Raw genomic sequence first — 24,653 nt, 5'->3', positions numbered from 1 at the left:
AGTATGAAAAAAACAGAAACCTGGCTCAGGAATAGCCTCCCTTAATCAGTCATTTTGGACATCACACGTGCTACACAGGAAGACTGTACTTGTGTGTTAGAGACTGTTGTAGAGCAGTGCTTCTCAGTGGGTGAACTCGGGACCAGCAGCATGGGTGTCTCCTGGACCCTGTCAGACATGCAAATTCATGGGGCCCCTCCCAGGCTTCCTGAGTTGGGAATTCCGGGGTGGGCCCAGCAATCTGTGTTCTTACAAGGCTTCCCTCCAGGTAATACTGATGCAGGTTCAGGTTCAAGAACCACTAGCTTAGTGTAATGGGGTTGCCCTGCAGTGACTTTCTAGGGAACAAACACTCATAAGCACTTGAATACATAGTACTGCAAGAATTAGATCTCATCTTTTCAGATTAGAAAATTGAGATCAGAGATGTTGTGAGCTGCCCAGAGTCTCACAGCTGATAAGCGGCAGAGCCAGGACTGGGGCCCAGGTCCCTCTGAGGCCCACGTGAAGGGAGCAGAATGTAACTGATGCAAGTTTGGGCCCTGGAGCCAGAGTGTCATGGCTGGAATCCGGGATCACTTGAGTGCTGTGTGGCTCTGGGCAAATTGGTTAGCCTCTCTGTGCCTCTGTTTCCTCATCTTGAACTTATACTTCATGTGAGTTTTGTGAAGATTCAATGAGATCACTCATGTGAGGTGTTGCAGCAGTATCTGGCATACAGGGAACACTCGATAGATGTTATTTTTATTGTTGTTAAATACTGCTTCTCAATGTGGTGGAGTGGAATGAACACACAGCAGTGACCTTTGGGTCTTTTCCTTGGCTCTGACCAAGGTGATAGTTCAAAAGTGCCAATAAAAACAATCAACAACGCCCCCCTCCCACACACTTTCCCTCAAGGTTCTTTTAAAAGCCACCAGGTCCAGCCCCAAAAGGCCCCAGTGTTCAGCTCATAAAATAGTGGTCCCCCTATCTCACCTGCCTCCTGCATGGACCCGTCACGTGCCAAGCCCCCAGCTATACATAGCCCAGGCCTCATCCGAGGGCGGTGGAAAGTGACAGGAGATTACTGGAGATAAACGTCAGCTCTCCGGTTTCAGGGGAGGACACGCACAGTAGTGGAGTTGCTTGACATGTGGCCAGATGGTATCAGGGATGGTGGGTGAGAAGAGCCACTTGGCTCTTGGCTTACATGGAGAGAGCAGGGTTGCCGCCAGGGTATTTTTAATGGCTGGCCTGAGGGACACTCACTTGGAGCGAAGATCTGTGACATATCCCCCCATGCTTCTCAGACCTTGATTTTTTTTCAGATTCTTGACCATGCAGAAAGTGAGCCCCTTCAGCTCTCTTCAGTAGGTAAGCAGCCCCTTGTCCCTGCTACCCCACCTTCTTCTGACAATGAAGCAAATTAGTCTTTTTCCTCCAGGACAATTCTTGAGAAACAGAACTTTCTTCCTATTGGTCCCTGGATCAGGACTGAGATGTCCTACTAAGGGACTGGACTCGGAGGGACACACATAGACAGACAGGGCACCTCACATGCCTGTCCTCTGAGGCCAAAGGGAGCGTGTCCCTGGGGGCTGCTGTGTTAGTTTCCCTTCCTTCCATAGCAAACTTCTTGAGCAAGTGATCTACACCTGCTCTACTGCGACCCTGCCACCCACTCATCGGCCTCGCTCTCAGTGCTTTGGCTTCCGGCCCAGCTCCTCTCTAAAGGTCACCCGTGACTTACCATCCATCCTGAAAGGAGAGACCTCAATGGTGGTCCCATCTCCGGGGACTCTCTGCAACACTTGATCTGACCACCTGCTTGTTCTCGAGCTTCTGTGACTATGGAGTCCTGGCACCGCGTTCCTTGTCCCCCTGCTTCTCCCACACACCTCTCTGCCTCCAGGCAGCCTCCTTGTCTCATCTCCTACAAGGCGGCCAGTCCTCGACCCTGTGGTTTTCTCATACACTCTCCTTACACCTTCACCTCTCACTTGCAGAGGTCCTTCGAAACCTCTCCCCCACACTCCGGGTTGGCACCCCCAACTACTGCCTAGATTTCCACGGCCGTGAACTCACTGCATCTAAATCCAAGCTGAGAAGCTCATTCGTGATTCTGGTGTGCCCTCCTGATATCTGTTTGTCGTCCCCTCTGTTCCCTGGCTGGAGACCTTGGAATCGTCTTGCCTCCTCCACTCCTTGGTTCCCCCCACCTTCCCCAATTCTCCAAAACCATACCATGGTTACCAGTCTGACTGATTCTAAGCCTCTAACTTCATTTCATAGGCTGCTTCATCTGCTGCCTTCACTGCAGACCTGACATCTCCCACTGAGACTCTAGCAGCAGCCTCCCGACTGGTCGCCTTCCCTTCCATTTTCCTATATGTCTGGTCTATGCCCTCAGATCAACCCTCCCCAAACTCAAATTAACCACACTGTTCTTCTACTCAAGCATCTTCCACATCAGAACTGCCGGTCCTAATGTTCAAAGTTCTTCACACTCTTTCTCTAACATGCCTTAAGCACACTGCTCCTTCCAGCTCCCCTGAGAAACCCTCTACCTGAGAACAGAAGCCTCTTCCCTTTCACTCACCCTGCACATTTGCCCCTCCAAACCTTCAAAAACATTTGTGCCATTTTTTTTCTTCCTCAGATGTCCGTGCAGCTCTCCTCTGCCTATTCAGACAGACCTCCCCTCTCAAGGTCTAGCTAGCCTCCCTTCTTTCTTCCATTTATTTATTTAATACACTAATGTTTCATTTTGTTTTGTTTTCAGCTCTCCTCTTCTCAGGTTCTATCCTGGGTGCAGGAGATAGTACACAGAGAAAAGCAGGCAGGGACATGGAGCTTACAGGCTCACACGCAGATAGTTGACGGACAAACGACCATACAGTAAGTGTGTACTTATTGATACAAACTGAGAAAGGACTGTGAAGGCAAAGCACTATGGACAAGGGTAGAAAGAGCACCCAGTTCCAACCCAGTTCAGAAAGAGCACCAGGGAGTCAGGAAATGCCCTTTGAGCTACTGACATTAATGCATAGACTTCAAGGAGAAATAGGAGTGGAGGGAAGGCTCTTCTAGAAAGAGGAAACAGCATGCGCAGTAGAGGAGCGTCTTGAGTGTCTTTGTGTAAATCGATCAAGGTGTCCCCACAGGCAGCTGCAGTCCATGCCTTGCCCTAGGACTTGGGAGCACAGCTGAATGAGGTGATCCTGGGCAAAGACTTCCTGATCCAGGAAAGAACTTGCTGTTTTGAGGAACTGAAAATGATGTGTTAGCCAGAGGCAGAGTGGCCCCAAGGAGGCTGGAGAGGCAGCTGGGCCAAACTGTGTAGGGCCTTTGTGGTCATTTTAGGGATTTGAGATTTCATCCTGAGTGTGTGGAAATAAAATCCACACTTCGCATCACTTTCAAAGCTCTGTATGATTGACTCCCTGCCCATGAACTCTCATGCTCTGGCTCTAGAGCCCTTATTTTCTGTCTTAGTTCTTCGACATCTATCAGCTAATTTTTTTGTTTTAATTTTTATTTTTTAAACTTGTGAAAGTACAATAACATATTTACAGGAGACTTGGAAAATACAGAACAAGGTTACATATAGCTCCGCTATATATTACAATTATTCCTATCAGCTAATTTTCCATTAGCTTCCTAATGACATCACAAATGCCTTGACTGTGGAATGTGTCTTGCACTTTTGTTTTGCATGGCACCTTGATCATAGTAGGTCCTCAACTAATAATTATTGTCTTCTTGCCATCACCATACATTAGGCATTGGTATTTCTTAATTGGCACAGCTGACCCTTTCAAGCTGTCATCATAGTAAGAAGAAAATATAACATTTATTAAGCACTTACTGATGCCAAAAACTGTGTCAAGACGTTTACATGCATCATCTCATTTACTCTTCTTCAGAACAGCCTTATGAAACAGATATTGGTACTCCCCATACTTTACAGCTGAGTCATAGCAAGGACCAAGTCAGGAATCCAGGTCTCTGATGCCAAGCTGTATACTCTTAACCACTAGGATATATTACCTCTGGGTTATTTACTCATTTAAAGATGAGATCTACTTCAACCACATCGTTACAGAGGTAACAATAGCATAATAAATACCTATATGATGCAAAATTTAAAAAAGACATACTATAAATATCTACAATTTTGCTGTTGACATGCATATTATTTAATATGATTTTTTAATATAACGTTGTTTCTGTACTCAAAAGAATCAGCAATGGTCAAACAAATCAATGTTTCTGGAACTACACTCATGCCCAGCAGCTACACGTACCAATTGATAAGAGACAACTTCATTCTCTAGGATGGACAGGTGGCAAGACCATTTGAGAAGAAACCAACCAACCAATCAATAAAACAGACAGAGCCAGAAGTCAACATGAGAAAACTAGAGTCTAATCTGAAAACAGCATTCTGGTTTTCTGGAAATTTGGGAGACACATTGACTCTCTTTTCTCCTCCTGGTGGTTGTGACTTTTAATCACTGTGAAGTGAAGTGACGTGAACGTGAAAGTTGCTCAGTCCTGTCCAACTCTTTGCAACCCCATGGACTATACATACAGTCCATGGAATTCTCCAGGCCAGAATACTGGAGTGGGTAGCATTTCCCTTCTCCAGGGGATCTTCCTAACCCAGGGATCAAAGCAAGGTCTCCTGCATTGCAGGCAGATTCTTTACCAGCTGAGCTATGAGGGAAGCATCCCTGTAATTGGTGACAGGGTGTAATTTACTCTTCTCCTTTTGGCTCAAAAGTCTCTTAAACTTATAAAGTGCTTGGGCCAGTCCATTCATCCAAAGTATGCTGAAGGTCTCTAGGGAACTATATGAGATACAAAAGAAGCAAAAAATCAGCATTTTTTTTCTTAGGGAGGAAAGATGCACAATATAGAACTCTAATGACACCAAAATAAGTGCCAGAGTGTTGTGTCCCTATAACGGGCTATTGGAATTCACAGAAAAGAGACTGGAGTCAAAGATGAGTCTGGAGCTGGGCTTTGCAGCCAAGGCCAGGCTGGCAGCAACCTGAGAGAGCTCAGGGAGACTGGGCTACAGAAGAATGGAGAATGGAAAATATGAGCTGGAGATATAAGAGCAGAGCAATGGTGGGGATTAAGCTAAGTAGGAGAGGTGGAAAATGTCTGGCCTGCCCCATCAGCTCAGCAGGGGCTCTTGATCCTGGGGAGAATGGTCATGTCAGGAGTCAGCCCAGAAGGCCCCAGTCTTTCACTGCACCCTTTCTCCCCCAGCCCAGTCTCATGGCTCTCTCTTGGGTGGCTGCCAGCCTTGGCCACCCCTGGCTCAGGCCCAAGAAGGGTGCTTGCTAGGGCTGATGGAGGTGATGACAGAGCTCAAGTGGGCAGGCTTTGGGCCTAATCAGGGTAGGAGGCGAGAGTGACAGGACACCTCACGGATTGTGCAAAGGGTGCCAAGGAGAAGGTGGGCAGGTCTTAGCTAGCATGGGTTCCTGACCCATCTGTGGCTGCCAGCGTCTGTCTCTTCATCTGTGCCTAGAACAGTAACTGGCTGTGGCTTAAACAGAAAACCATAAAAAAACAGAACTGACTTTGTCTGCGATAGCACCTTCCACTCATGTATCTTCAATTGTCAATATCAATAAGGTAATCAGAATGTTATGCTTTACAAGCCTAGGCAAGGCACACTTGGCATCTACTTAAAAACCAATAAAATGTGGTGGTATATGCCTAGGAGAGGTTGGAATTAAATTCTCTGTAATTTTAAGAGTTAATCTTGAAAACTCTATTAATAATATTTTTCTCCTACACTTAAGATGAAGCAACCAACAGGGCTAAGCATGGCTCGTGGGTCACAGTTGGAAAACACCACACCACATCACTTTTGGATGAACTGACAACCATTTATAGCAGTGTTTTCCAGAATGTGGTACAGGATCTGCTGTGTCAGAATCATGGGGTGTGGTGGTGTGGTTTATGAAAATATTTTCTCCTGAGCTCCACCCCAGCTCTATTCTCTACTTTCTGGAGTGAAGGCCAGGAAGCTCCATTTCACCCAGGGCTCCAGGTTTAAGAACCACTGTTAGAGGCTCACACTTTCGGAATAGGGAAACTGTCTAAAATCACAAAGCCATCAGGTCTCATCATCATTAATTTTTAATTATAGAAAGGGAGCATTTCAGTTAATGTACTGGTAGCACTAAACAGGACAAAGCAGCTTGCACTGAACACCAGAAAACTCAAAAATGACCTTGTCTAATAAACTGAGTGCGATAGATTAAAGCCAGGTGACTTTGCAGAAAGACAGGCCTCTTTAAGCGTTACAGGGACGCTCAAGATGAGTCATGATATAAACACTGATGATATCTTTCTTCTGAAGCCTTCCCTAGTCTCAGCCAAAATTCAAGAAAGAAGAGAAAACTGTCCATGGGGTGGAGGCGTCATTTGTTACCTGCCCCTCCACCTCCAGTCACCAGAGGGACTCCACAGAGCAGCTTTCTGTGCTTCTGCCCAATATCCTTGGCCTTAGACGAAAAGAGTGATTAGGAGCTAGAGAGGAAGAAAGAGAACAGAGAGCATAGGAGGTCAAGAAGGGAAGAATGAACAGGCAAATAGAGAAGTTACAGCAGGAGATAGCCCTTTCAACAAATGGTGCTGGAACAGCTGGACACCATTGGTTAAAAATACACACACACACACACACACACACACACACACACACACATACACACAAAACCCTCAAAACAGATCATGGACTTACATGTAAAATTAAAATTCCACAACTTCTAGGGAGATCCCTAGCAGTCTAGTGGTTAGGATTCAGTACTTTCATTGCCATGGTCCAGGTTCAATCCCTGGCTAGGGAACTAAGATCCCTCAAGCCACAGGCAACAACAACAAGAGAAAATAATACGACTGTTAAGAAAAATTGGAAAAAAATTTCAGGATACAGGATTAGGCAAACAATTCTTAGACTTAACACCAAAAGTGCAATCCATAAATGGGAAAACTGATAAATATGACTTCATTAAAATCAAGAACTTTTATTGTGAGAAAGACCCTATTAGGAGGATGAGAAGATAAGCTTCAGGGTGGAAGAAAATATTTGTACACCAAGCATCCAACAAAAGCGAGTGAAGTCACTCAGTTGTGTCCGACTCTTTGCAACCTCATGGACTATAGCCTGCCAGGCTCCTTCGTCCATGGAATTTTCCAGGCAAGGACACTGAAGTGGGTTGTCATTTCCTTCTCTGGGGGACTAATATTTAAAGAGCTCTCAAAACTCAGCTATCAAAAATAAATCTATTTGGAAAATAGACAAAAGAGAGGAACAGGTATTTCATAGAAGAGAGCATACTGATGGCAAGTACATGAAAAAGTATTCATCATCATTAGGGAAATGCATTAAAACCATAATGAGATATCACTACACATCTAAAATTAAAAAGTGACAACACCAAATGTTGGCAAAGATGCAGAAGAACTGGATTCCTCATCCCTACATTGCTATTGGGAGAAGGGAATGGCACCCCACTCCAGTACTCTTGCCTGGGAAATCCCATGGACGGAGGAGCCTGGTAGGCTGCAGTCCATGGGGTCACTAAGAGTCAGACATGACTGAGCGACTTCATTTTCACTTTTCACTTTCATGCATTGGAGAAGGAAATGGCAACCCACTCCAGTGTTCTTGCCTTGAGCATCCCAGGGATGGGGGAGCCTGGTGGGACACGACTGAAGTGTGTCGTGAAGAGTCAGACACGACTGCAGTGACTTAGCAGCAGCCCGAATGTAAAGTGGTATAGCCACTCAAATAGCAGTTTCTTTAAAAATTAAACATGCAATTATGATACAACCCAGCAATTGCACTCCTGAGTATTTTTTCCTAAAGACGTTAAGCCTAACCTTCACACAAAAACCTGTATATGAATGTTTCCAGCAGCTTTCCTCACAATAGCCCCAAACTTGAAACAGCCCAGATGTTCTCCAGTGGATGAATAATTGAAGAAACTGTGGTACCTCCATAATATGGAAATACTGCTCAGTTATACAAAAGAATGATCTATTAATAAACCCAAGAATCTGGATGAATCTCCAGAGAAATATGAGCAAAAAAAAAAAAACCCTCAAAGGTTACATATGATATGATTCAACTTATATAACATTCTTGAAATGAAAAGATTACAGAAAATGGGAACATGTTGTTGTTCAGTCACTAAGTCATGTCCCACTCTTTGTGACCCCATGGACTATAGCACACCAGGCTTCCCCATCCTTCACTATCTCCCAGAGTTTGCTCAAATTCATGTCCATTGACTTGGTGATGCCATCAGCGGTTGCCAAGGTTAGGGAGGGGATGACGGTGGAAGCAAGTGGATGTGGCTATAAAAAGACAACATGAAGGATCCTCATTGTTCTGGAAATCTTCTGTATCTTTACTATATAAATGCCAATATTCAGTTTTGATGTTGTATTATAGTTTTGCAAGATGTTACTTTGGGGGCAAACTGGGTAAAATGTATGAGTGATTTCTCTGTACTATTTCTTACAACTGCATGTTAACCTGCAATTATCTTTTTTAAAATTTTAAATAAAGAAATGTAATATTAATATTTCATGATCTTTCTGGGAGCTTCCCCACTCTATTCTATTTTAAGCCTCCATTCAGCCAGATGGCAGGAATTAGATCTCAATCAATTGAGGATCTCTCTAATTCCTTATCTCTGGAGGAGGAAATGGCAACCCACTCCAGTATTCTTGCCTGGAGAATCCTATGGACGGAGGAGCCTGGTGGGCTATAGTCAGTCCACAGAGTTGCAAAGAGTCAGACACGACTGAGCAACTGAGCACTACTTCCTCATATCTAAGTTTCAGGGAGCTTACCATGATGCCAGGCTTGTGCTTGGTGCCAACAGGGGCTGGCGTCCACCCAGTCCAGCCATCTGTCCACCTGACACCCTTCACCTTTGAGGCTATGAATCCACCCAGGTACTCTGCTAGTGTTTCCTCTCAGCTGGAAGCAGGAAAACGTCAGAGGTCATCCCAGGTCATTTTACCAGATACCCTCAATGGACATTCCTACTCCTCAAGTCCACGGGGTAGAGGGATTTGAAGACTATCTTGGGTACTGGGGACAAGGCCTCCTTTATTCGAAGGTCCCTCAGCCTATCTGGCATCTCTCGTGACCCTGCCAAACCCCAGTGGCTGGGGACGGGCTCCAGGTACCTTAGTAGGAATCTGTTGGTACCAAGTTCTCTTTGTCTCCTTTCTGATTCTGCTCTCTCCCAATTCAAATTTTATCTACCCTGAGGGCAGAGGAGGGTGTGCAACAATGGGTGTGGTCTTCCAAAGCTGAGCTCTGGCCCTCACATTAGTCTCTCCTTGGTTCTCGGAATTCTGCTGAATCATCCTTCTCCTGAGGGTATAAACACACAATCTCTACATTGCTTCTTGAACTGGTCACAGAGTAATACGAAGTATGGAGAGAAATCTTCTTGTCAACATATCAAAAGAGTATCCCACAGTATTTTCTACCGTCTTGCTGCCCTTTACTCACTTACTCTCCCATTTGTCTTTCCCTTCAGCTTGTGGCCCAGGTCCTAGAACATAAAGATATAGGCTTTGTGATGGTGGATGCCAAGAAAGAAGCCAAGCTTGCCAAGAAATTGGGTAAGTGTGATTTTTTTTAGATATATCATGAAGAAACAAATGTGTCTTGCAAAAAAAAAAAAGGGTACAGTCATTTTTTTTTCTTGCATGATAACTAGACTTGTTTTTAAATAAATATAAAATGATCCTGTACAGCTTAGTCTTAGCTCAGGGAAGAGTTTCACAAAAAGTAAATACAGGCCTGAATTCAATGATTTCACATTAGACATTTAATATATCTTTGGATCAGTACAAGAAAGAGGGTCTCTTCATGGGAAAATGGACACTAATGGTTCAAACCTTAATTTCCAGCTCTTAGAAAAGGTTAAAAGGCTGGCTTCTTGGCAGGGGATGGGGGAACATAAATTAGGAATTTGTGAGTAACATGTATACACTACATAAAAACAACAAGGACCTACTCATAGCACAGGAAAATATACTCAATGTTTTGTAATAACCTATACGGGAAAAGAATCTGAAAAATACATGTATGTATAACTGAATCACTTTGCTGTACATCTGAAACTAACAACACTGTACATCGATTATATATTGATTTTAAAAAAGGGGAGGGGGACCAACCTCACTGACACAGTGGTCTGTTTGAGGGAGATCAAATCTCCTCTTCTGTCACCTATTATTTCCTGACCTCTTAGCTGAAGCAGCCAACAAAGGATATCATTAATAGCAGTGACTCTAGGGCCCCAGTTGTTTCTATATTGAAGGCCAAACCCCAGCTGGGCACTGTCACCAAGAATGTAAGGGAGGATTTAGAGGAGGTATGGTTAAATGACTGCACAGTGCAAGTTGTAATCTCTTGTGTCAATATGTCACGGTTAAGTGCGAGTGCACTTCAAGATTCTTACACCTCTAATCCCAAGGAGAGAGAATATAGGTTACTCCTTGGTTTGCAAAAACCCCTGCACCTGTACTGACCATTTCACTTTTTCTGCATCACCAGTGAAGGATGGCTAGTAAAAGAGAGCAGGAGGTTATAAAACAGGACCTTTAAAGAAAGGTTAATTGGATTGGGAGTAGTAATCACAGAATAAAGAAAAAGATTAGCGGTGGTTCAGTAAACACCTTCAGATATATATGAAAGTTCATTATCTTAGAGAATTTCAAACAACGGCTTCCTATTTTGTTTTCAAGACCAGTTTTTTAAAAAAAGATTTAAATTGTAGGATACAAGGCAGACTCATGACTATAAGTGATAATGCATTATTAAGAATGCCTGGAGTATCTCCTTCCCTGGAGACAAGAACTTTTTCCCCTTGTGCAAAGCATATTCAACTCTTTCCCTTGTCAAAAGCGAGTTGATGAATTCAGTCCAGTGCCTCTTGATTCCCTAGTCTTCTCTCTTCCCACTCTTTTAATGAGAATTTGGGAGAATTTCTAGTAAGTATAGTTAAAGGAAAACACTAGTGCTCTAGCAATCTAGAAATTTAGGGAGCTCAAGCTCGGCAACCATTCCTAAGAATGGACTGATGGATATTCTCCCAGTGATGTGATGGGTTTTAAATGTCTAAATGAACTTGTAAATAACATGGGGCAAGTTCTTTCTGATTATTCAATCCCCGAAGTTTACAGGACAGTTGTATCTTGTAAACCTGCTCCTTGAATTCCATCCCCATTTCCACTTGCCAGAGTTTGGTCTCTGAACTAATGCAACAATCTCCTCACTGGTTTCAGGCTCAGAGAAAAGTCCAACAGCAGGACACTGCTGAGGTTCACCATGCACCCTCTGTGATCAGTCACTGCTTGCCTCGGGGATACCTGGCACTCTGCTCCTTTAGATTTACAGAAAGAGCTCCACAGCATGCGTGGGCTTCTTCAGAAGTGGCCTGGGACATGGTGGGCAGTGGGCCAGCCTCCCTTCCCCTAGAGATTCTGCAGAAGAGGTCATCTGGAGAGAGCGTCCTCCAGCTAATTGAGAGTTTGAAAACAATTAATCTAAGGAATTAAGGATGCCATGCAGTTGGACCAAGTGCCAGCCTCAGCTATTTAGCACTCCTGGGGGGAAATGCAGTTCTCCAGCGAGCATTTGTGAAAGTACACAGCCAAGAGTGAGGCAGGCAGGAAAGAAGATGCAGCACCTGCTCTTGCAGCATTATCAGCAGACTGGGAAAAGATGTGCAGAATTCAGCTACAATAGGAAAGCAAGGTGTTCGCTCTGACTGCAAACTTTTATGGGATGCCAAGGGGTCCAGACTCCAAGCAAGGTGCTGGGGTCCCAAGAAGACCACAGCCCTACCCTTCTAGAGGGATCGCTGTTAGAGTGAGTACCTGTACACGGAGCTGAGAGCAGATCCATAATGGCAAGGGAGACGGGAGAAGCTCTCTCTTGAAAAATGGGCCATAAGCTAAGACCCACAGGAGGTGACCAAGATGAGTGGTAGTGGTGTTGGTGTGGTAGGAGGTCACTCCAGGCTCAAGGAGAACAACTGTACAGGGAATCCTGCTCTATGGCTTTCCCTTTCTGTCCCCTTTCACCTCAGCTCTTGGGCAAAAAGCCAAGGGAGCTGCCCAGGGATGAAAAGCGAAGCTCTCAACCCTAGGGAGAATGTAGAGGACAGGACTGGCACTGGGCTGTGCAGGGCTTCATGCCAGGCTACAGAGCCAGATGGGCAGTGGGTGTGAACACTTTCTGATAAGAAGGATGGAGTCAGCAGTAGGTTTTGGAAAATGAAAACAGTGGCAGAGTGGTGATGAGGTTTTTCTTTGAAGCTAAAGTCCAGGTGGAATTGTTGGTTCCTCACTATTTCATTTTGAGCTTCCACTTTGGGAACCCCTCTGAAATGTGGTTGCAAGGGAACCAATCTTAGGGTTAATGCTAGTTCCACTGAGCCTGACCCCCAGGTCACCCAGGAAACCTGAGCCAGACCCTGGCCAACAGGATGGCTCTTCTTTCATCAGAATGATTATATTTTGGGAACTCTGTTTCTTTTAGGTTTTGTTGAAGAAGGAAGCCTGTATGTTCTTAAGGGTGATCGCACAATTGAGTTTGATGGCGAGTTTGCAGCTGACGTCTTGGTGGAATTTCTCTTGGATGTAAGCTTCTGCGCCCAGTGGCCCTGCATGGCACTGTTTGGGTTCAAATATAGGGGGATGTAAGACTCCAAAGTAACAACAGAAAAGGTAGATAGATAGACCAGGTAGATAGACCTGGTCTAAGAAAGATTTCTCAAGCCTCACGAAAAAACTAAAGCATGCCTACATCACGACAGTATTTATGTCTACACAGCAGCTGGCCTGTAAATCACTTCAGAATCTGTTTTGTTAGTGACCAGAGGGTCACAGATTAGGACTTCGTAGTAGTAGGATGTTAACTCTCTGAGCAAGTATACACAAACATCCCAGAATCCCCTTGGCTTTGTTCTAGGGCTTCTGAAGGGGGGTGTAAGGAAGAGAGGAGGATGGTCAGGGGAAGATGGAGGAGGGAGAGGAGTAGTAACCTGCTGAGTGACCCTCAGACAGGATAGAGAGAGGCAGGGCGAGGAGCCCTCCACTACCACATTTCCGCTCAGCCATGGATGGACAACACCCTGGGGTCCACGTGCTCAGGCCAATAGAGGAACAGACACTATACAGATATATTTTCCATAGCTAAACTCACACTTTCATTAACAGCTGTGAAGTCAAGTTCTTTGCAACGCAGGTGCCTGAGGCAGATAAAGACCATCCATACTGGTGATTCCTTATCTACCAGCTAGAACATGGGGGCCTATTGCCTTTTCCCAACTGCCTCAAAAATTCTATGAGAGGGTCAGAAGTTAAGTCGAAGGTTACCTCCTATAAACCTATGAGCTCATAGACTCTCATCTCACTGACCCACGCTGGCAAGCCCTAAAGAAGGCTGAGGGAGGCAAGAGAACAACTTCCCACATGGCCCTGCCCCGGCCCTGTCAGCTAGGAGGGGGCTTTTAGATACAAGTACCTTAAATGATGAGCAACATCGCTAACAAACGGAAGACCAGGGGGAGGCAGATTTTAGACTTGACCAAATCAGGGCTCCGTTGCTTTCTGTAAATCAGGTAATTGTGTTGGCTTTGTCCTCAAGCTGACTGTTCTCAAGTTCTCTGACAACTTAGACGGGTGGGATGGGATGGGAGGTGAGAGGGAGGTTCAGGACAGAGGGGACATATGTATACTTATGGCTGGTCCGTGTTGTACGGCAGAAAGCAACACAACGTGGTAACACAATTATCCTCCAATTAAAAATAAATTTTTATAAAGGTCCAGCAGCAGGAGCTGATACACCACATTTCCTCATTCGTATCCAATGAGATGGGAAAAGAATCTGGCCTCCACTGCTCTCTTAAAAGGAAAGTAGAACTTTCCCCAGGCCTTCAAGCTGATGTACTGTGGAGATTCACTGGCCAGAATTGAGTCACAGGCCATTCCTGAATCAATAGCTGGCAAGAGAAATGAGGTTGCTCCTAGACCAGTCAGCCTACTCCATGCGTTAGGGTCAGTTCCTCTAAGAAAGGAAGAAATTTCACCTCACTGGGGAAAGTGAAATGGATCCTGAAGAACTCAGACTAAGTTCACAACTTCCCCCCAAAGCACTCTACACATGCGCCTGGCTCTCCTACTGGGCAGGAACAGTTCTTTTATTTGAACATCTTTTGTGTTGTATGTGTGGTATTCCAGCTCATTGAAGACCCAGTGGAGATCATCAATAGCAAACTGGAAGTCCAAGCCTTTGAGCGCATTGAGGACCACATCAAACTCATCGGCTTTTTCAAGAGTGAGGAATCAGAACGTAAGTTGTCTGTCCACCCCAGCCTGTCAGTCTAAAGGCTCCTTTCCCAACAATGTGTGTTAGATTATCCAGAAAGATGAGCCATCAGCACATAGAGGGAGAATATTCCTTGTACCCTGTGCAGTGGGACAAATGAGCAGAAATTATGCAAAACGGGTGAGGGAGCTGAAAGAATATTGAGGTCGGGCCATCTCCGCCTGCCCATCTACCTGCAGGATTCTCTCCCAACATGGGGCAGAAAGGGCTGTCTCCCTGACAGTGGCAGCTCCTGTGGTCAGCAGCTGGAGAGCTTCTCAGTCACTTGGAAGGCATTTGAGGAAAATCTGGGTAGGGATCAGCTTGGCAGCTGCAGCACAATGTGGGAAATTGCTGGTCAACCCCCACAGACCACCAAGGCTGCCTGCAATGGCATGGCCACACCCTTGGGTATATTCCCTTTGAGAGCTTTGTGGCCAGGTTTTGGGTGGGCAGAGGAACATACTGGAGCATCACTACAAACCTACACAGAGGTGACTGGGGTAGCCAGTGGGAACCAGGAAGGGACAGGAAGAGAAGGAACCAGGAAGGCCAACTACTTGAGGACTTTTTGTAAAGTGCTTTGGCTGCAAAGGTCCTATGCTGCTGCTGCTAAGTCACTTCAGTCGTGTCCAACTCTGTGCGACCCCATAGACGGCAGCCCACCAGGCTCCTCCGTCCTTGGAATTCTCCAGGCAAGAACACTGGAGTGGGTTGCCATTTCCTTCTCCAATGCAGGAAAGTGAAAAGTGAAAGTGAAGTTGCTCAGCCGTGTCCAACTCTTCACGACCCCATGGACTGCAGCCTACCAGGCTCCTCTGTCCATGGGATTTTCCAGGCAAGAGTACTGGAGTGGGGTGCCATTTCCGTCTCCAAGGGTCCTATGAGTTAAGGCTTTTTCTTGTGTCTGAGTCGTGGAGAGAGGGACAGTGCTAGTAGGAGTGGGCATAATTATGAAAGAGAATTGGGTAGCATTAGTACATGCTGCTGCTGCTGCTGCTGCTGCTGCGTCGCTTCAATCATGTCCAACTCTGTGCGACCCCATAGATGGCAGCCCATGGGAGGGTGCAAATAAGGGCTGCTTATGACTATTTCTGTAATCTCCAAAATGTTTTGAAATTCTTTGTGAAGCCATTTCTGTATTCCATCTGCCAACTGGCATCCTTAATCATCTCATCAACAACCCACCTATTTTCTCTCTCCTATGACTCAACCCTTTTCTAATTTGCTACATAAAAGGTGAATAGAGATTCACCCTCCTTAAGGGTGCTTTTCTGGGAAGAAGGCTAGCTAAGAACTTTCAACCCAGTTCTTCAGGTGACTTTATTTCAATTTTCACATCCCTATATAGAGGCTGGCTACTCTGGGTTCTCCTCCCACCCCCTTCTACTTTCTCCTCTTCCTTTCATTTCCCTTAATCCTTTTCTGCCTTCCCCGAGCCCCTCGATTGTTTCTATCCATTCCCATCCTGTTTCTCTCTCTTCCTCCATTAAGCTTAGGACAGCATAGATGGGGGGAGGATTGGGATGAAAAGGACATCTTCCAGAGTTTCCCTGATGGTCCAGTGGTTACAACTCCATGCTTTCACAGCCAAGGACCTGGGTTTGATCCGTGGCCAGGGAACAAAGATCCCACAGGCTGCACAATGTGGCCAAAGAGAGAGAGAGAGAAAAGCACATCTTCCACTGTCTACCTTCCCCAACCCTAAATGAATAACAATAATAGCTCCATTCAACTAACGTTTATCATATTCCAGGGCCTATGCTAGGAGTTTTTTGTAGATGCCTTAGTTTCATTCTCACAACTAGCCTGTAAGGTAGCTACCATTATTATCAGCTTAATGATGAGGATATAAAGGGACAGAAAGGTGGAGTGAACTCACCCAGTATCAAACAGCTAGTAATAATGGTAGAGCCAAGATTTACATCCCAGACAGCCCCAGACAGCTGGCTTCAAGGCTCATACACTGACCCACTGGGCCGTACTTTCAAGACTGCACAGCTGTGTCAGGTCAAGGCACATACGAAATGTGACCATGCTTGTATGGCATGTAGGGGTAAACTGGAAGAGATTTATTTGGGCTTACCAAAAAAAAATGTTTTTTCACTTCCTTAATATAATAATTACAAAATAATAGGAAAGATATCAAATATTACATTGTATAAAACTTCCAAGTAAAATATTTATAGATTTTGAATGAAAATCTTGTGCTTGCTTTTAAGAATACAGCTTTTGATATCAGGTTTTATGCTTGAAATAGCAATATACAGTTCCTGATCAAGGTTTTAAATGGTCTTTTCAAATTCTGGATAGTCACCCTTGGCCAGAGACTTTGCTGGCACATGTAGATGGTGGCAAATGACAGGACAACATTCTTTTTTTTTTTCCTTTGATTGATGAACCATCTTTTCTTGCCATTGAACAGAATTTAGATAATCTAATCTCTAAATTGTCCTTCAAGGATGTGAACATTCTTTCCATCTAACAGATATTGCTCTCCTTTTCAATGACAAATGTAATGTTAATATTTCTTATGATCGTCCGAAAAAATTTCAAACCCAGCTAAGCTTTTCTATACTACATATTTAAAAATAATAATGAAGCATTTGCTTTGGAATATGCAATTATCACTCTACTGGTCTTACAACTTAAGATTTAAATAATAAAGTTACTAGTGAGTCATTTTAACCTCCTTTCTGAGGTTAAATTTTTGCTTTTAAATTGATAAACTTTGTACACTGTGTATTTCACAGTGTTGTTGCAATATCCAGTTAACTTTATTCAGGAGCTCAGCAAGGTCCAGCATGTTTGAAGCCAATAATTTTCCTTTGAAGAGCTTTCAAATCAAACATAATTCACAATTTTTTTCAATTCATCTCTTAGCTCATAGTTCAGTTCCGTCGCTCAGTTGTGTCCAACTCTTTGCAACCCCATGAATCGCAGCACACCAGGCCTCCCTGTCCATCACCAACTCCCGGAGTTCACGCAGACTCATGTCCATCAAGTCAGTGGTGCCGTCCAGCCATCTCATCCTCTGTTGCCCCTTCTCCTCCTGCCCCCAATCCCTCCCAGCATCAAAGTCTTTTCCAATGAGTCAACTCTTCACATGAGGTGGCCAAAGTACTGGAGTTTCAGCTTTAGCATCATTCCTTCCAAAGAAATTCCAGGGCTGATCTCCTTCAGAATGGACTGGTTGGATCTCCTTGCAGTCCAAGGGACTCTCAAGAGTCTTCTCCAACACCACAGTTCAAAAGCATCAATTCTTCAGTGCTCAGCCTTCTTCACAGTCCAACTCTCACATCAATACATGACCACAGGAAAAACCATAGCCTTGACTAGATGGACCTTAGTCAGCAAAGTAATGTCTCTGCTTTAGAATATGCTATCTAGGTTGGTCATAACTTTTCTTCCAAGGAGTAAGCATCTTTTAATTTCATGGCTGCAGTCACCATCTGCAGTGATTTTGGAGCCCCCAAAGATAAACTCTGACACTGTTTCCACTGTTTCCCCATCTATTTCCCATGAAGTGATGGGACCAGATGCCATGAGCTTCATTTTCTGAATGTTGAGCTTTAAGCCAACTTTTTCACTCTCCTCTTTCACTTTCATCAAGAGGCTTTTTAGTTCCTCTTCACTTTCTGCCATAAGGGTGGTGTCATCTGCATATCTGAGGTTATTGATATTTCTCCCGGCAATCTTGATTCCAGCTTGTGTTTCTTCCAGCCCAGCATTTCTCATGATGTACTCTGCATAGAAGTTAAATAAGCAGGGTGACAATATACAGCCTTGACGTACTCCTTTTCCTATTTGGAACCAGTCTGGTGTTCCATGTCCAGTTCTAACTGTTGCTTCCTGACCTGCATACAGATTCCTCAAGAGGCAGGTCAGGTGGTCTGGGGTTCCCATCTCTTTCAGAATCTTCCACAGTTTATTGTGATCCACACAGTCAAAGTCTTTGGCATAGTCAATAAAGCAGAAATAGATGTTTTTCTGGAACTCTCTTGCTTTTTCCATGATCTAGCGGATCATAAACTCTTAGTAAAACTCCCCTTGCACAATGAGCCTGCCTGAGTATGATACAGCAGAGACAAGTCTTCTGAACCTATTTCTTTACCTGGAATGAAGGAGAGAAGCTTGGTGTTGCTAATGGTAAAGAATCTGTCTGCCAGTGCAAGAGATGTGTGCTCAATCCCTGAGTCGGGAAGATCCCCTAGAGTAGGAAATGGCAACCCACTCCAGTATTCTTGCCTAGAAAATTCCATAGGCAGAGGAGCCTGGAGGGCTACAGTTCATGGGGCTGCAAAGAGTCAGACACAACTGAGCACACACACATACACAAGAAGAAAAGGGGCTATGGAGGTTTGGATATTATGGGTCACTTTTTCAATTAATTTATGTGGCTGCCTCAGGTCTTGGCTGTGGTATGCAGGATCTTCATTGTGAGACCTTCCACTGTGGTATACAGATTCTCCAGCTGTAGCACGTGGGCTCAGTAATTGCGCCTCATGGACTTAGTTTCTCCGCAGCATGTGGGATCTGGGTTCCCTGACTAGGGGTCAAACTCATGTACCCTGTACTGCAAGGTGGATTCTTAACCACTGGGTCATCAGGGAAGTCCCTGGGGTCACTTTTTAAAATAACAATCTTTTATATGGAATTCATACCAACAGATAAAAGTTTTTTAACAAAGAATTTTTGTCAATAAATACTGCTTAAATCTCAAAATTTTCAGAAAGATCTGGACAACACAGTCTTCACACCTTCTTGTCATTACAGCTTCACCATCAGTTCTGAAGCCATAAAGGCCTACAGTCCTCTTTAATGAATCAACTAATTAAATTATTCCCAATTATTATTTTTGAAAGAAATAATTTTTTTAAATTTACAAAAACAATAATACATTATGAAAGCCCATCTGGAATCTGATTGGCTAATTGTTAATGTATACAGGCATTAGAAAAAAGGAAGAAGGTAGGAAGATAGAACAGTAGAAAGGGAAGAAGGAAGGCATAAATTGAATAATTCAGAAAATTAAGAAAATCAGTTTTATCCTCTTTAGAGATACCTAATACCAGATTTTGTTGATAATGTTGATCGTGATGATTATTAGCATAATAAATGGCTATCATCATTCCATTGGTATTAGCAGAAAAAAATAAACTAAATCAAAAGAAAAAACTAAATATTTTACAGAGCCTCACCAAACCAAAACCAACTTGGACTAAAGCAACAATCACACTGAGATGATCCAGTGGGGAAGACAGGGGAGCAGCCTCTCTCTAGCTGTGATGCTCACTAGTCTTAGGCACAAAATAATTGTTACTGAGACAGAACATTCACTGAGGGAGCCACTGCTTTCAAATATAATATTAACTACTCAAAAACCTGAATGGTTGTAGAAAATATCTGGAAAGACTTATCACTGTAAAATATTTTATGTCTATCATGCCTCTTGTAACACACCCATGGCCATCACACACTGGCGGAAATCATGTTGTTTTACCAGGCATCCCCATCTATCTGTTTCCTTCTTGCCTTTCAGAAGAGGCCAAGTCAGTGAGTGGGGAAGCTAGGAGGTGGTAAGGCACCCAGGGAAGCAGTTGTTGAGAATCCTGTGTTTTCTGCTGTATTTTGAAGGTGACTGGTCAAGGAAGTGTAATGGCACAGAAGACAAGGGCTTTGCAAATGATCTCAAGCTTTTCTACTGAGCAAGAAAAATGGATAGACAGTGGGGAAACTGGAAGGATTTAAAACATAGGTAGAGTGCAATGGTCTTATGACAGAAGGCTGCCTAAGACATTTGGTACCAAATTAGAAGGGATCTGGAAGAACTGGGAGGCAACATCTCCCAGGGACGTGAAGGTCCATCTCCAGTTTGAACATGTAACTATGGATGCTAGTGCTAAGACAGCATGACAAAAACTTACTGAGGGAGATCAGGTAATGGTTAAGAATACCAAACTAAGAAAAATGTGGAGCTAAAAGGTCAATACCCAGTATGGAAAACTCAGAGTGATAAGGAAGAAAGGTGAGGAAATGCTAAGACACGACTGCAGTAAGTCTGAGGTTAAAAGTTAATGTTCAGGAGCCTGTTCCAGAAGGGGAAAGATCAAGGTAACTGCAGAGTCAGACTGGGTGGAGCCAGGAAGGACCTGGTCAGCATCAAAACCACACACAAGGGCAGGAGAAAGCTTGGGATCACGTGAGATCAAACAGAGCAGAAGACTACACTGGGTTTCCTAGAAGCCAGCTGCTCTTTGGGTGAGGCTGAAGGCTCAACCGCAGTTAGAAGCCTTGAAACCACAGTTTGAAGCTGGCAAATTACCTTGCTCTACCCTTCTGCATCTTAAGAGGGATACAGACTGGCTCCTCAAGTGAAGAAGGGAGATCTTGGGACACAGGTAAAGGCCATTCTTTCTATCAAGACGGGTTCCTGGAGGCAAGGAGAGGTTCATCAGGAACAAGAGGTCAGGCAAGGGGGGACAGAGGATTCTGATGGAGCCCACTGCTGCCTTAGATAGACATAAATAACTCAGGTACGGCTATAACCATTCCACTTTCTTCATTCTCTCACCTTCTCTCTATGCATTCTCCGAATCTCTCACCCACCTTCCTCCCCTCCACCTAATCGTCTAGCCCAGCTCTCAGGTTTTGTGATATATTTTCCGACAACTCAACTACTTTTATGAGGAATGAGTTTGTGTAAATTTGCATCAGCTTGTACAGCTGTTCTTGTAGATTTTCCAACGCCTGTCTTGCCTGGGCTTATGCGCTTTCCTCTATTCTAACAACCATCACACTGCATTGTGGTCCTATGAGGACCCATAACCCTCCTTGGCTGTGAGCCTTTGAGATCAGTGTACTTGTCTTACTCAACTTGCTGTCCCCTAAGTCAGCATTATTCTTGAAATGTTTTTGATTAAATATTAGAAAATTCTGCCTGCTTCTGGGATTCTAGATAAAGCTTATGCCTCTGATGATGAAGGGACATGAAATTTCATGAAATGGAAAAAAAAAAAAGGTTATCTTATTAAAAATGAATGGTAGGATCATTGACTCTCAGGATTATAGACTTTAGGCAGGATCATCCACAAGAGCACCATTTCCATCACCCTCACATATCAGGCAAGAGTATGAATGTCCTTACCAAGCAGTAACTGCCTAGGTGTAGTGAGGCCTAGCACGGCCACACTCACAGGCTCTCATGCTTATCTTGATCTATTCAGATTCAAGTCTGGGGCCAGAGTCAAGTCTAATAGTAGTATAGCCGCTCAGTTGCTTCTGACTCTTTGAGATCCCATGGACTGTAGCCCGTCAGGCTTCTCTGTCCATGGAATTCTCCAGGAAAGGATATGGGAGTGGGTTGCCATTCCCTTTTCCAGGGGAATCTTCCCAACCCAGGAGTTGAACCCAGGTCTCCTACTTTACAGGCAGGTTCTTTACCATACTCAAGACGGTAAGCAATCTGCCTGCAATGCAGGAGATCCGGGTTCAATCCTTGGGTCAGGAAGATCCCTTGGAGAAGGGAATGGCTATCCACTCCAGCAGCCTTGCCTGGAGAATTCTATGGACAGAGAATCAAGCCTGGGCTTGGTTAATTTTAAGTCTTCCTCTCAAGGGATCAGAATGAAAAAAGAAAACTGAAAAAGAGAGAAAGAAAAACTAGGATTTACCCAAAGAAGTACTCCTCCTAGGAAGTTTAAAATTCTTCTGTGATGTCATTTTTGATTGAGTTGCTTTGCATACTACATGAGTTTTCGTCTTACTTAGTGCTCACTTTTACAGCAGGATGCATTCTCTTTAGAGGGTACACTTATAACTAGCAGTGAGTTTGAGAGAAAAAACTTCTATTGGTTTTTCTCTCTCTTGTCCTTTCTTGGATTCACCCAGTTTCCTAAAACACATAAAAGTGCGATGAAAGCTCCTTTCTAGGGGACTTCCCTGGTGGTCTGGTGGTTGAGAGTCCACCTGCCAAGGCAGGGGACACAGCCACACGCCAGGGAGCAGCTAAGCCCGTGTGTGGCAACTAGTGAAGCCCGTGAGCCCCAGAGCCTGAGCTCTGCGGCGAGAGAGCCGCGGTGAGAAGCTTCCCACTGCCACGAAGACCAGCCCCCATTTGCTGCAAATGGAGAAAGCCAGGGAGCAGCCACAAAGACCCAGCGCAAACATAAACAAATAAATAAGAGACGCTTTTCAGGATGGCTGAACAACAGTCCACCCAAATTCCTTGGGATTTAAAATCATATCAAATGCTTATCTAAATAATATCTACCAAATAACTATCCAATCAGAATTAACTGGCTTCCCACTTTCTCTACATTATTCAAAAAGAGGAATTTCTGATGCAACGTGAATCTTGAAAATGTTTCTCCCTTTTATCTCTTTCCTCTTAGATTACAAGGCTTTTGAAGAGGCAGCTGAACACTTCCAGCCTTATATCAAATTTTTTGCTACTTTCGACAAAGGCGTAAGTACCTAAGAAACCTGTTTAAACACTTTATACTTGAACTTCCCACCACTTCTCTTTCTCTTTTAGCAAGACTAACACTCCTCCATCCATTAATACATTTGCCAGAAGCATTAGAAATATGGCATTAAGTTACCACTGAATAACAATCGAATACAACAATTATTAATTCAGAGGATGTAAGGATATTTCTGAAAACATGCAATAAAAACAGATAAACCATTCTTTATCACCTTTAACACTAAGAATGGGAAGTGTATGAGCCCAGATGTGCTGGGCCATTGGTCATTGCTTCCTTTTTGTTTAGGGCCATCCTCTCCCTTCCTGGGGTTGTATACCACCCTGCTACTGGGCAAGGATAGGGGATGGAGTCAGGAGGAGCACAGACCATCTAAAGCCCTGGTGCTTCAGAAAGTTACCCATTCCTACTCCTCAGGAGATGTCACTGGTGTACTCGGCTATAACTCAATGGATCTATATTTTCTGCATATGGCAAGTCTTTTTTAAGCTAAAGAACTGCAGTGATATAGGGACTTTAAATCAGCGGGGAATTTCTTTGGGGCCTACTATGGTTGGAGTCTCTACTCTTGCTCCAGTTATTAGCAAAAGGGCTATTTATGGTTTTCTCTGTGTTGGGCACAATTTGATATATTGCATCTATACTGTTTCTAATCCTTTAAACAACTCCAAAACAACTCTGAAAAGGAAAAACACCATTTCCCAGATGAGAAAAAAGATTTAGAAATGTTAAGTAGTATCCAAGGTCTCCAGCGAATTAGTAGTAATGCTGAGATCACAATTTAGGACACCCTGTACCTAAAATCCATGACCTTTCTTCTGTCCCACACCATTAAGTAGGAGACTCTGTATCTTCTCTTGAGATTCAAGGTGTACACCCACATACTCACATTCATACATCTGCACAGTATACACATAACACACATACACAACATGCATATAACCACACACACCAATACATACACTCATTCAACACACAAGCATAACATATACCTCCTCACACAGTCACACTTATGCCCACACATATATAACACTAATAAACTCACAACCATACACCACACATACACATATACCCCAAACTGAAAGCTCTAAATCGCAATATTTACTAGAACAAATAAATCTAGGACAAAGTTCTGGAGTCTTGATCAAATTCAAGTGGCAAAAGTTAAAGGCAAAAAAGGTAAAAAGTTACTCCTAGTGAGGAGTGAGGCTTTGATGAACAGCGTTCACGAGTTCAAGTTTTCTTTAAAAAACAAGAGGAAGCCTGTAAGTGCTGGAGCAGGGAAGGAGTATGATGAAAAGAGATTGCATTAAATATATATACATAACCACTTCTATGGGTATGCCCCCTGTCTGCAAGCCTATAATCCAGAAGAGAGCTCTATAAGTAATACAATCCAAACTTGAAGAATGCGTACCCTAATTGTGTGGATTAGAGCTGGGAGACAGCTGGAACAAGAATATCAAAAGGAATAATAACTATCATTTATTAAGTACTTTTAATGTGTCAAGCTTCGTGCTAAGAGCTTTGTGTAGGTTTTCTCATTTAATCCTCTCAACACTCCTGTATAAGAGGAATTAGGATTCTCAATCCATGGAAGATGAAACCAAGGCACGGAGAGACAAAATAGCTCTGCTCATGGTCACATAGTTAGTAGGTCAGCCTGACTTCAAAGTCAAATGCTCTGTCCTACTGCTCTCAAGAGAAAGAAACAAAACATGTCAACACTAAGCTGCCATCTGGCACATAGTAAA

At 43.9% G+C, this 24,653-nt stretch overlaps 1 protein-coding gene across 1 annotated transcript in view; it reads left to right on the top strand.

Annotated features, from left to right (window-relative positions):
- Positions 1-24,653, top strand: part of CASQ2 (calsequestrin 2) — a 73,111-nt gene that overhangs the window by 16,403 nt on the left and 32,055 nt on the right. The window contains exons 2-5 of the mRNA XM_069601541.1: positions 9,570-9,654; positions 12,584-12,684; positions 14,287-14,398; positions 22,807-22,880. Of these exons, the coding sequence (XP_069457642.1) occupies positions 9,570-9,654; positions 12,584-12,684; positions 14,287-14,398; positions 22,807-22,880 (372 nt within the window). The remainder of the gene's footprint in view (positions 1-9,569; positions 9,655-12,583; positions 12,685-14,286; positions 14,399-22,806; positions 22,881-24,653) is intronic.

Source organism: Ovis canadensis, chromosome 1 (assembly GCF_042477335.2).
Source record: "Ovis canadensis isolate MfBH-ARS-UI-01 breed Bighorn chromosome 1, ARS-UI_OviCan_v2, whole genome shotgun sequence".
NCBI classification, from domain to species: Eukaryota; Metazoa; Chordata; class Mammalia; order Artiodactyla; family Bovidae; genus Ovis; species Ovis canadensis.
The sequence above is the reverse complement of the archived record's forward strand: the minus strand, read 5'-3'. Positions and strand labels throughout refer to the sequence as shown.